Source organism: Lonchura striata, chromosome 17 (assembly GCF_046129695.1).
Source record: "Lonchura striata isolate bLonStr1 chromosome 17, bLonStr1.mat, whole genome shotgun sequence".
Classification (NCBI taxonomy): Eukaryota; Metazoa; Chordata; class Aves; order Passeriformes; family Estrildidae; genus Lonchura; species Lonchura striata.
Genome location: NC_134619.1, coordinates 9,781,318 through 9,794,208, shown reverse-complemented (window position 1 = coordinate 9,794,208; position 12,891 = coordinate 9,781,318). Strand labels below are relative to the sequence as shown.

Sequence of the window (12,891 nt, the reverse complement as noted above, 5' to 3'; positions counted from 1 at the left end):
AAACTCTTTTGAAGTCTTCGTTCTTAACCTACCTCATGGCATTGTGTCAGAAAGCAACACCGTGGAGTTTGAATACTAGGCAAATATTCCAGAATAATTTAATCCTTAGGTGATATGCCTGGGAGGTAGACCTCCATGGAAGTACTACATTTAAAATGTAACTCATTGTGAGAGACACCAGGCAGTTCTGCCTTGACATCTTTTTGCTTTTGGTTTGAGACCATGCACAGGACCCATTGTTTCCCAGCCTCAGTGGCCTTTGAGCCAGAATAGCTCCATGGAAGACCTTCTGTTAGCAGTTCTTTGGTAGGCAACAAGGGAAAGCTGTCTGGCAACAAATCCTAGCAAGCAGAGCTAGTTTAACTGGTCAAGCTCTTTTTTATTCTTTTTTTTTTTTCCCCCCTGCAGTACCAGGCTTTAATTGCCTGAAAATCCCAAATCATTGTAAGCAGAGCCAAGCATTGAGGAAACAGATATTCAGTTCAAGCAGTTCTAGGGTATATCCCTGGAACTACTTTCCAAGAGTAAATATTAATTTCAGCTGTAAAGCACAAGTCAGCTGCATGAAAATCTGATGATCAAGGTAAACTGTTCTGTTGTGTGCTTTTCTTGGTGACAAGTCATCGTGTGGCTGTTAGTTCTAAAGAGAATAGCACTGAGCACAGTCACACACATTTTCCATTGATCGGTTGATAGGAAAAATTGATTGTGTGTGTGCTATACAGTGACTGTACATAGCTCTGTGTATAGCATCACACTGGTTTCTCTCGCAATTTACCTATTCATCAAGTGTAAATAGCTGCTGTTTGCTGCAGCCAGGGCTGTGGGAATCAGTGAGTAAACCCTCTGTGGAATAAACCCCAGGCAGTTTGCAAACAGCCAGAGCTTCCAGCTCCTGGCTGAACTGAGGAATCACAAGTGAGAAACGCACTGCGAAAACATTTTGCCAGTGAAATGTGTGTTGTCCTGGTGGGAAGAAGGGCTCAGAGAAATTGCTTCTCTGCAGTTCAGAGCGTGTGGGTGTCTGGTCCCCACACAATTTGCTGGAGATGCCTACAGACTCTGCCTGCTGCGAAAGGGATTTTGCTCTTTAGGTACTCGAAAACTGTTGGGAGCTTTGTGCTGTGACACCAAATGTTCAACATAACTGCCACGTGTTTATCAAAATACAGAAAACTTAAGCCCTGCGATTTAAACGTGTGCACTGTGTACACAGAGCACTGGGAAACATTGCTGAATTCAGGAGGAAAGGAGCAGAGGGCAACTTGGAGGTTTCAATGTCAGTATTTCCCATGGTGGTTTATGCTGTCTTTCTGCAGGTGTCTGAAAGCAAACCCTGAAGTTACAGAAAGCAATAGGTTAAAATCATTTTCTGTGGGTATGTTTCTTCTAAATCCGTATTAATGTTTTGAGGTTTTAAGAGCTGGTGTCAGTTAAGGAGAAAAATGAATTTGTGGCAAAAGACTTAGAGTCAGGAGGATGAGGCTTTTTCCTGGCTCTGCAGTGCATTTCCCATGTGATAGTGAAAGTCACAAAATCCTTTTGTTGCAGTTTTCTATTCTTAGTGCAGGGATAGGAATCTTTTTTAGGGGCATGGTAGCATCTTTACAATTAACGAAGCACCCAAGATCTCTGGTGGAAATTCAAGCACTGGTATCTGAAAATCTATTGCCAAAGTCAGCACAGATTTTAGGTTTCCTGAAGAGCCTGTTTAACTCTGGTTACTTTGAGTGGCATGTTCAAAACAAAACCTGGGGGGAATCTTTGGGTATTGCATATATTCCTCTCATTATACTGATCTTCACTGTAAATGGCCTTTTGAGGTGGTTTTGAGGTGTGAGTTAAGCCTCTTCTCCTTTTTAATATACTTGTAAAAAAATGCTTGTAAATGCATTTATTTGCAGTTCCAACTGTGTTGCTCTTTTTCTCTGCCAAATTCATTTCCTTGGTGCTTTAAAGGACTTCATTGTACAGCACAGTTGTCATAGAGGATGGGAAGTGTCACTCAGAGTAGAAGCTGATAGCAATAAAATTACTGTGTTCCTGTAGATTCACTTGAGTGCCAACTCCCATTTCTGACCTGTCACATAATTGGGACCCGCCCTGACCTGTGTAGGTGGGTGACCACCAACACAGCTCATTACAGCTGTCAGGTTGCATTTGCTTGGTGGGGCTGTTATCGGAGGGAGGTAAATGTGTCCTGCAATAGAGAAGCAGGAGGAGAGAATTCTTGCTTCTTTTCGCCCTTTTCATTTTCTGCCGTTACTCCCCATTTTCCTTGCTTTCTGCCTGTCATGTTATATACTGTTGGGGATAAGAATAAAATGGTTTTAATTCACAGCAGGGAGAAGGGAGGGATGCTTTGTCACAATTTAATACTTGTGAAAGTAGAAGTATTAAATTTTGGGATTCAACAGGCCTAATGCCTCAGCTTTATGCTTTGTTCCTATATCCTTTTCTGTGTATTCAGCATGAATACTTGGAGGCATAGGGAGCCAGGCTGCCCATCTGCCAAATAAGGTTGAACTTGCTATATCAATAGGTACCTAGCTAATGGAAGGGTTGCATTTCTTCAGGGTCTATAAAGCATTTAAAGGTCATTGAACTAAAGACCATGTAAATGCAGCTGTTGCCAAGGTGAATCCATTTAGGACCTCTGAAATGAAGATTTTTGTAACAAATTTTGAATCACAGAAATACTAGAATGCGGTGGGGAAAACTGCAGAGGTTCATGAGGGAGGTGTGGAGTTTTCTCCCAATTTAATTTATTCTGTTTTGCCTCTCTGCTTACAGATTCTCACAAACACAAAGATAAACACAAAGACCGAGAACACCGGCATAAAGAGCACAAGAAGGACAAAGAAAAAGACCGGGAAAAGTCCAAGCACAGTAATAGGTGAGGAAAAAGTGGATGAAGTCTTCATAGGCTAAACCACCATTGAATGTGCGGTATTGCAAGAATTACTCTGATAATAAATGAGTATGGAATTGCTACATTTTGAGTGTGGTTTTGTAAGTGTAGGTGCTTTAAGCCTGATTTTTGTCATTGCCTACATTTCCATGTGGGTGGCTGAAGCTGTGTATCTTGAAAATGTGAGCTGATACCAATGTATAAAAGATTATTGTAGGTCAGTGTTGTTAAAAGTGTAGAAAACTAGCTCAGCCTCATCTTCATGCAGATTGATGGGTTTTGTTCATAATATTTTGTGTGTGGTTCCAGTTGTTTGCCAGAAATGTGGAGTTCTCTTCATGCTGGTATAAACCTCCACTGCTTTAGCATAGTGAGACCCCCATGTGGCTACTAAGCCTTCTCCTAATTAGAAGTGCCTGGAAAGAAGGTCCCCCAGAACAATGGTGGTGTCCTTGTCTGCCACCACAGTGGCTGAATATCTCAGCTGTGTGAGGCAGCACTGGGAAACTAACTGCTGGGTTAGATGAATCCCAAAGGATTGTGTGCTGTTTTGTCCAGTGTGATTTATACACTACACTGCCACTGGATGGGGAGGGTGTTTGATGCCAGTCACTTGCCAGGTCACCCACATTGATGTGATGGCCTGTAGCTCCTGAGCTGCTGAATTCCTTGGTCCAGTTGCTCCCTAACCTGGGCTGTGAGCTGCAGGAGCCAGGATGTGGAGGTCTGTGTGATGATTCGGTATGGTGGAGCACAGAGCAAGTAGGTCACAGCTAGGATGTTACTCAGGGAAATTTTCCTTGTTGTAGTCCTGACACACAAGTGTCATGGAGCCTAAATTGTCACCAAAACTTGGAAAAATGAGTCCCAGGAGGGAAAGTTTCTGGTGTGACACTTCGTGAATGACAGATAGTGTTTATGCTGTGGGCAAGCAAGTGTATTAAGTAATTGCTGTGCAACTGTGATAGTACTGTCCGAAAAGGAACAAAAAAGTTTGTATTAACAATGATTCCTATTAAAAAGAAGCATTAAAAGGAGAGAGTCTGTGCAGAGAAGTGGGTTTGTTTTATTTGGAACACACTTTATTTGAATTTTCTGTGATCTTATGAGAAGTTACACAAGCCTACTGTTCCATAATGTGTCTTTGATGGGGAAAAACCCCTAGGCCAAATAACTTGCATTTGCTGGCTCTCACAATGAGGATGAAATGCTTTGGACATGTTCTTTGCCTTTGTTCACACATCTGTATTGCCTTGATTTCTGGTTTCCATTTTCTTGATCATCATGCACCCTAAAACTGACTGCCTGACATATCCAAATGTTCACTGCTTTGCTTGAAAAACCATTTTCCTGAAATCTAAGCAGAGCACATTCTTTTGTAAGGAGTAATGTAAGTACTGTCTTTAAACCCCCAAATTCATTAATGCTTTGACTTCATTTGTGTAGGAGTTGGAAATGGTCAGCATGTTTTTAACTGGAAGAATTAATTACGGCTCATAACTTGTAGCTGACTTTGCAAACAATAAATACCAAAACAGCGGAAAGAAGGTAGAATGGCTGTGATGTTTTGAGGTGTAGCTCAGGAGGTGACATGTAATCATGCCTTATCTTGAAGTACTTCCTTCCTCCCTACCATGTTGTCTTGAAAGCCCTCTGGGAAAGGTATCATGTTTTCTAGGCACTGTGCCTAATGTTCCCAGTTGTTTTCATGGCTGTGTTAAGTGCTTGTGTGTCCTGTGAGCACAGTATCTGCTGCATCCTCGGCTCCCAAAACAAGGTCCCTGTCTGTGGGTGGCATGACTGAGTTCATGCGTGTTCAGGGGGTTTGTAGAAGGCATTTTTTGGGGAGAGATTACACAATAATGCTTTGCCTCTCACGCTCCTTCACAAGGGAGGGCTTCACTCTCCTAGACTGAGTGCACACTACCTTTCAAAGCTGCCACCTTAAAAATGAATGTATTATAGTGTTGAATCTTGAGATTTGGTTTTGGAGTTGGTTGTCTGGGAAGTTAACATACATGGACATGCCTGTGATCGTGTTTGGATTGCTCCTTTAGGAGTGCTCCAGAATCTTCACTATCCCATTCATGCTCAGTCATGTACAGGGTACTTGGCTGCTTGCTGCGTAAAAAAAGCAGACTTGTAACAGAATTTCGTGGAAATAATTGAAATTTAAACATTTCCTCCCTAAATGCTTTGATTCAGCTGTCACCCATGCAATTCTGTAAATGTAAGTTGCTGTGAGAATGAGATTTTAGGTGACCATTGTTGGAAGGAAAAAAAGCCTGCCTGTTTGTACTGAAGTTTCTCCTCTGACAATGAGAAAAAAGTGAAAAATAGCTATGACTGTAGTAGAAATTAAAGAACAAATTTCCGGGAAACAAGAACAGGGTAGATGGGTTTCAGTGTTTTTTACCCATATGAAGATTTTTTTAAAGAACATGATAAAAGGCTGTAAATTAAGTTTATCTTAGATTTATTGAATTGCATCAAATCTTCACAAAATCCATTCTGTATTTCAGAAAAGCTGCTGTGTTCCCACAAAAGCTGTGCTGTGTCTTTCGTAGTTCTCAAAAGAGGTTGAATGGTGCTTTAGCAGATATCAAAGCCATTGTTTTCTGGGAGACTTGGGTTGGTACCTCTGTGACATTTTACCTGTGGTGTGTGAAGAGCCCCTGATTGCATTCTGTGAAGCACAGTGCACACTGGGCACAGTTAAGAGCAATGTGTGGTTGTGTTTGAAGCAGATCATTTTTGTGTCTGTCTGTAATAGTTTGACAGTTTCATTTCCTGTCCTGTACTCAAAAAAGGCTTTTAAAATAAAACCTGCATCAAGAAGACAGTACAACTCCAATGCAAGAGAATAAATGTTTCCTGTATCCAGACTTTGAAGGATCTAAACTGCCAAGATAAGTCTCTGAAATACCTAAAATAGACAATTTTGATTTCATATGACAGAAGTGTGTGGAATGGTATGTAGGACTTCTTAATTTTGGTTCTTGCTTTCCTTCTCTCCCACTCACAAGATGACACTTCTGTGTCTTAACCACTCATTTACAGCTGTAGTAAACTGGGAGAGAACATTTATGTGCCTCAGACCTCCCCATCACCCCTCAAGGAAAGCAAAAGCAAAGCCCACTTAAGAACAGTCTGTATCAAGAAATAAATCCACATCACTGTCCAACAAACTGTGGTTTTTTGCTCATTTTCTCAGCCCCATACTTCCCAGTCTCCAAACAAAAATCTAATACACGTCCATTAAATATAAATGTCAGTGGTTATAAAAATAAAATGAAACAAATCCCATGTGGCAATAGGTTTCTGATCTGTGGGAGTCGAGTGTTTCAGACAAGTAGACCACATAAAATAATGGAATAACAGGTTCTTTGAAGCCAAGCCTCGTTGGAGAGCAGGTTGGAAGTGTTGGCAGTAACAGGTGTGTGTGTGCCAGCTGCCCTGGGCTCTCTGCAGGGAGAGTGGGCTGCCAGGAGCCTGGGGAGGGCAGGGCTGGCTGTGACAGGGATGGGAGCAGGGTGCTGCTCTGCAGTGCTCAACCGTGCTGCCAGCCCGACAAGCACCGCAGCCGCAGGAAGAAAATCTTCCGTCAGATTGCATATTTCCTCCATTTACTAAATCCCTTGTGATCACAGCTTGGGATGAACCGAAGCTTGGAATGCAGAAAGGATTCACAGACCTGATCTTCACTGGCATCTTCTAATTTTATGGATTTGCTAGGGAAAACACAGATTCCGGGCGTTTGCTAGCCATGGACGAAGATAAATTTCAGTTCAGTTTCTTGCACACCTCCTCTGGTTTATTTTGGGATCCTGGTCTGCTTTGAATGGTGTGTGCTGGGGGCACAAAGAGGCAGGGATACCTGATGTAGGGGTAAAGGCAATTAAAAAAAAGACTTCACACCTGCTGTTCGCTAGCATGGGTGGGTTTGTTTTTCTACTCCATTTTAGTGCACAATTCACCTTGAGCAGTTTTCTAATGTGACACTGCTTTCCAGTAGTGACATTTTTTTTGCTTTTTTATTTAGTAGTCTGCCTAATTCTCACATGTCCATAGAAAGCATGTGCTAAGCATGATCCTCATTTCAATGTGTGAATATTGTTCTCATTCCTAAAATTTTTACAAGCTGTTGATCAGTCCAGCTTTTTATCTTGTTCCTCTTGCTGAAGGCTTGATCTGTTATCTGTGAAAAGACTTCTTTCACCAGTGGGAAGAATGGTTTCAGGCTGTTTTATTTCATTGCCAGAAACCCAGCAAAACCTTTGGGGCTCACATGTTTATTCCCTGTAATTCCATATGATAACCCTGTAACAGCATAACACCCTGCAATCCGGCTGAAAGGCTGTCCTTCCCTGGGGTGCTGTTGCTTTGGAAGTGCTCCCTGCACAGGCAGCTCTCCCTTGGTGTGCATCAGCCTGGACGTGATCACAGGTTTCCATTAATACTGTATTGCGTCAAACGAGACAAGGGCTGTGTCACCTGTGTCCTGTCCCCATCGTGTTTTAGGCTGCACTGAAATCACAACTCCCTGTTATTTTACGCTTCAGTTGTGCTGCAGCAGCTCCCCAGTAGGCACAGCTCCGATGGCAAGCGGCGCTGGCACTCGCTGGTAGCAGATTCCCTGTCACGAGCTAATTACAGCAGAGAGAGGAAATAAGAGACACTTTAGATAATGCATCCTTCCCAGCTTGTGGTTTTGAAGCTGGAATGGAAAGGGCCTGGGAAGGGATTATTAACGTACATAAATGGCACCTGAAGAACGCAGTGTTAAATTACTGCAAAGCTGTTGCAGTTTGAAGGAGGAAGCTGTGATCTGCACATCTGCTGCTCTTTGGAAACACTTTCCACTTGTGACTTTCCCATGTGATCTCAGGCTGAGCAGCTGCTGCCAGGTGCCTGGCTCCCTTCCTCTCCCTCTCCTTTCTCTCCTGCAGGCATTCTCATTGGGAAATACATCCATGCTTACAAGGGAAATGGCTTCTTCTGATGCATTTTCTACTTCATATGCTTCAGCCTGAAGTCTCCACAGCCTTTGGATGTCCTTGTTTATGCTAAAACTGTAAATGGAAGACAGTAAGCAAGCTGGCACAAAGGATGGAGTGCTTCAGGAGATGTGTGTGCTCACCCAGCCTTTGTCTGAACTAAGCCAGTTGTACCATGATACACCTGTAGATGATGTAATCCCTTGTTCTGCCTGTGTTAATGTGATCTCCTGCTGCACTTGGTTACCTTAAAAAACACTAACAGTGCAGTTTTGTCAGCATTAAACACCTTCTCAAGGCATAAGTCTTGGGTTCTGTAGCAGTGATGCAACTGCAGCGGTGTGGGTGAGAAGGAAGACCTTACTTTGTCAGCAGGGCTGGGTATGAGCAATTCTTGTGATCCAGCTGTCCTGTTTTCAGGCTAGCTTCCCTTGGAGCTTCCCTCTGTTTTACAGGGGTTTTGCTGTCCTACTTCCATGACTCCAAGCTGGCTTGTTGGCAGAGAAGTATGTGCAGGAAAGGTAACAAAGGATTCACAGAGCTCTGAACAATGAATTCAAGATAAAATTAGCAGTGTGCATGTGATCTTGAGACCATTTTGCTTGCTTTCTTTAAAGAAAAGTGATTTTTTTTCTTCCAGTTTTGAATTGACCAGGAAGATAGGCTTCTGATCTTTAAATTGTTCCCAGTCCCTCCTAATAATAGCTTTGGGATTGTCTGAAATAGCTTTCTGATAGAAAGCTGAATCTTCATCTTCAGGGTAAGGATGGTATCCTGTTGCCTTATCTTTTCTTTTGAGATTAGTGTGGTGGTTAAATTGTGATCCCTGTAGGATCACATGTGTATTTGAGCCAAGTGAAAGACCAAAGCAGCTCAGCTTGACTGCAGTTAATATGCGAGCAACTTGCTTTGCTTTGGGAGAAAAAAAGAAGTTCCTCTTTTAAGGATTGTTGCTTGAGGCCTTTGTTATCAGTTCATTTCCAAGGGAGATTTTCTGGGAGATGGAGATTTCCATCCTTCCAAGAGAAGCCTTCCTTGATGGCACATGTCAGGTTTTGTGCTGAGCTGTAGGAGAGCTGTGGTCCACTGTTTGGAAAGAGGGCTGGCAAGTAGGCTACTTACAAATAAGGGAAAGAAATGTATGCTCTCTTTTAACATTGGAGTAAAAAGTACATGATATCAGATTTTTATCTAGGGAATTCCTCCCAGGCACCAGGAGCAGCAGCAAGCAAGACCTCGGGGCCAAGCCACCAGTGCTGATCTTTGGAAAATGAAGCTGCTGAGTGAAACTGGAGACAGAGTTTCCTTAGGTTATCTGAGCCCACATTGCTGGGGTGAGAAATTTACTGCTCATTACAGAGCAAAGGCGAAAGATAGTCTTATGATAAAAAAATAAATTAAGACCAACAGCTAAGACTGAGTCAGGAAGCCAGACTTCTTGATTCTGGCTCTGATGCTCAAAAATCTGAGAAACTACACTGAAAAATTGAGATTAGATTGCATGACAGCTTTTCAATGCTGGCCACTTACTTGTCTTTCAAGAGGGATGTCATTTGAGCTTCTCCTTAAACAAGCCTAAGTTTTAGCACTTTTTTTTATTCCAGCTGTAGTCTGTAAGCATTCAGCACACACAAATATTTCCTCTGCCTCTCTAGACCAATGGGATTTTGTTTCTGTTTCAATCTTAGCTTTACTGATCTAGATTGTCATCCATTAGTTTGCTTTTAATCATGCTTTGTGTAAATCTCAGGGCTCTTCCAGTCATGTACTGAAAGCTAGTGCTTTTGGCTGGTAGTGAGATTGAGCATGGTGCTTTGGAAAACCAATTTGTTTCTCTTTTTTTTTTTTGTGTGTGTGTGTTTTTTTTTTTTTACTATTCCAAATTCTCAAGCAACAGCCACTGCCATGAACTTTACCTCAGAGCACTAACTCCAGTGGTTGCAGCTTTAACAATCCAAATTAATGTCTGAGTAAAACATGCTATTTCAGGTAGGATTTAAATATCAAATAAGAACAAGAAAGAGTCAGAAAATAAACACAAGTAAACTTGCAAAGAACAAGGTGGGTCTGAGCCATGTGTGTATTTGTTATGATTTTTTTTTTTTTTACACATTAGAATTGTAGAATCACAGAATGTTTTGGGTTCAAAGGCACCATAGGCTCATCTCATTCCATGCCCTGCCATGGGCAGGGACACCTTCCACCAGACGAGGTGGTTTTAGTCCTGTCCAACCTGGCCTTCAATACAGGGATGTGGCACCCACAACTTGGATTGATATAGGAAGGCTGACTATTGATTATTGATATTGAATGCTGTTGTTATTATTATGAGCATTGGTTTAAATTTATGCAGGTTGAGATACCTCTTAAATTGTCAAGCTTAAATCTTTGGCAAGTGGGGTATCTGGCATACAGATACCGCTGCAAGATATCATATCAGAATTTCCAGACCTTCCTGAGTTTAAAAATTATTGGTAATGTGTGAGGTCTTTGCTTTCAGACAGTCAGTGAATCTGGTTAGAACAAAGGAAAATTAAATAGGTGTCTTGAGCTTGGAATAGTGATGAATAAACAGGGTTCAGAACCTGGGATGAGCAGGAGCTTAGCAGGCGTGTAGTGGATTTCCAGGATCCAGTGTCAGGATGTTCCGTGTCTGTACTCGCATGGCCTGAGCACACTGTACATAACATGATCTGCTGGGTAAGAATAGTCTGCAGTTGTTGAGTCTGCTCACAGGCAACATGTGGTGCTGTGTGTCGAACTACAAGCATTTCTAGAGTGCCTGTTGCCTTTTGATGTTCAGATAGGCCTTCACTGCTTTGTATGAAGAGGTTGCTAGAGAGTTAAAATGAAACTCGTTTCTCTTGCTGCTGGTCTCTTAGTGTCACACAGTATGTGACTATACTGATTTCCTTCAGAGATGGATTTTCATGCTTGAGCTTGGATGGCTGATGTGTGTTTATTCCATTTATTCAATGTATATTTATTGGAGTGTTATTATTCAAGCTACTCTGGGCTTGAATTATTTAGACCTTTGGCAGGTTCACATGCATTTGTCCACACTGGTGTCTGCAGGTATAAGCTGGGTGTGGGTTTCTGTATTTCTGACTGTGATTACCTTGTTCCTAATCACACACAGACTGTGGGAACTGGTTTATGTGCTGCTCGCTCTCTGTAGCCATCAACCTTTTTGCAGGCTGTTTCTGTGTTAGAAAGAAATCTTAAAGAATTTGTAATTTTAAAAGCTCATGTTCTTGCCCAGCATTCCTGGCTTGTTTTTCAGGGCTGTGTTCACCCAGATTGGTTTGGGCTTGCACCTGAGTGTTGAAATAACTGAAATAAGGAAAGTGCCTTTTTCTAGAAAAGCTTTTTGTAGTGCATTTTGTAATCCTGAGGAGAAGCACAGTGTGTCCCAGAGAACAGCAGTGATGGGAGTCAAGTGCTGAGAAGGGAGAGTGTGAACAGAGCCAGCATGAGGAATGCAGCTTGGTTAGTGCCTACCCATGCTGATTTGCACCATGTCTTTGACTTGCTAAAGCCCTGGGTGACCTCAGGGAGTCCACACAACCTTATAAGTGTGTATTGAAGGCCTGTAGAATTGCCAAGCTTGTTGCTTGGCTTCCACACCGCTGCTGCTAATCCTTGTGGCCAGTTCTTGATGTTTCTATTCTGAGTCTCCTGAGAGTATTGCCTCACTTTTGACTTCAAGGTTTGTCATTCCATGAGAAACCTCATTTTCATTTGAAAACAGCCATGTGTCTTTCTAGCTGATAAGAAAAATTAAAACTTGATACAAATTTATCCTGATGTCTCAGAAATCAGAAGTGGGTAGAAATAGAATAATAAAGGTTGATTTTCTTCTCCTTGTATGCATTTTCTCCTGTGTTCTGACTAAAGACTCTAGGTATTAAACTCTCAGTACTGCTATTCATAACACCAGAGTAGTTACAGACCAGACTCTCACTTGGAAACACCTTTGTTGGGTCCTTGCCCCACACCATGGGGCTGTTCCAGCAGAGCTGGGCTGGCTGTGGCAGCAGCAACAGCTCCAGATGAGGATTGCAGCATTATTCCTGCCTTTTCTGTTTGACTTTGCATAAACACAAGGACATCACATATCCTGTTTGCTCTGGTTTTCCCATCTGTTTGGGAATAATAGAGATCAGCGCTTTTCTCTTTAAGTTCCAGAGATGAGAGCTGCTACAATGACAAACTGTTGTCTGAGCAAAAGCTGACACGGGCATTGACGGGGCTGGCAGCTCTGTTCCAGTGACCTTTTATGTGGACTAGGAAAAAGAGGAAAAGCAGAGACAGTGGGAATTCAGCCTAAAGTGTTGAGCTTTAAGTGTAGCAGCTGTGGATTTCCTCAGCAATCCAGGCTGATGGATGTCCTGAAGTGGAGGCTTGGCAGCTGGGATGTTGTGGTATCCCTCCTGTTCTTCTTCCTCCCAGGGAGAACGGGTCATGCCTGACAGGAGACTGTGGTGGATCTTCCTGTTAAGGTGATGCCTTATTTTTTAGGGTTTGTAATCATCAAAACCTGTGACTCTTTACCACTGGAAATTGTATTAGTCAAATCTCCTTGTGTTCTCCTCTGCAAACACACTCTCTTGTCTTGCAGTGAGCACAAAGATTCCTCGGAAAAGAAACACAAAGACAAGGAGAAAACCAAACACAAAGATGGCAGCTCAGAGAAACACAAAGACAAACACAAAGATAAAGACAAGGAGAAGAGAAAGGAAGAGAAGGTGGGTGTCTCCTGTGGGAGAGACAAGAGGATGGCTCTGGCTTATAATACTGAATAGTGCAAACTCAGTGGGTTAGATGTAGCTTGTGCTTCCGAGTTTTTATCAACTTGGACAGAATTAGTCCCATGCTAACCTAGACACATTTTTTGTGGAGTGATAGTTACAAACTCAAGGGCTTTACCTGCAGGTATGTGAATAGAAACAGTTCCACTGTGGAGCTTTGTCCACTGGCTCC

The 12,891-nt window shown here is 42.4% G+C and overlaps 1 protein-coding gene across 1 annotated transcript in view; it reads left to right on the top strand.

Moving 5' to 3' along the window:
• The window catches only part of TOP1 (DNA topoisomerase I), a 65,897-nt gene that overhangs the window by 26,313 nt on the left and 26,693 nt on the right, over nucleotides 1-12,891 (top strand). The window contains exons 3-4 of the mRNA XM_021527850.3: nucleotides 2,794-2,896; nucleotides 12,530-12,656. Of these exons, the coding sequence (XP_021383525.1) occupies nucleotides 2,794-2,896; nucleotides 12,530-12,656 (230 nt within the window). The remainder of the gene's footprint in view (nucleotides 1-2,793; nucleotides 2,897-12,529; nucleotides 12,657-12,891) is intronic.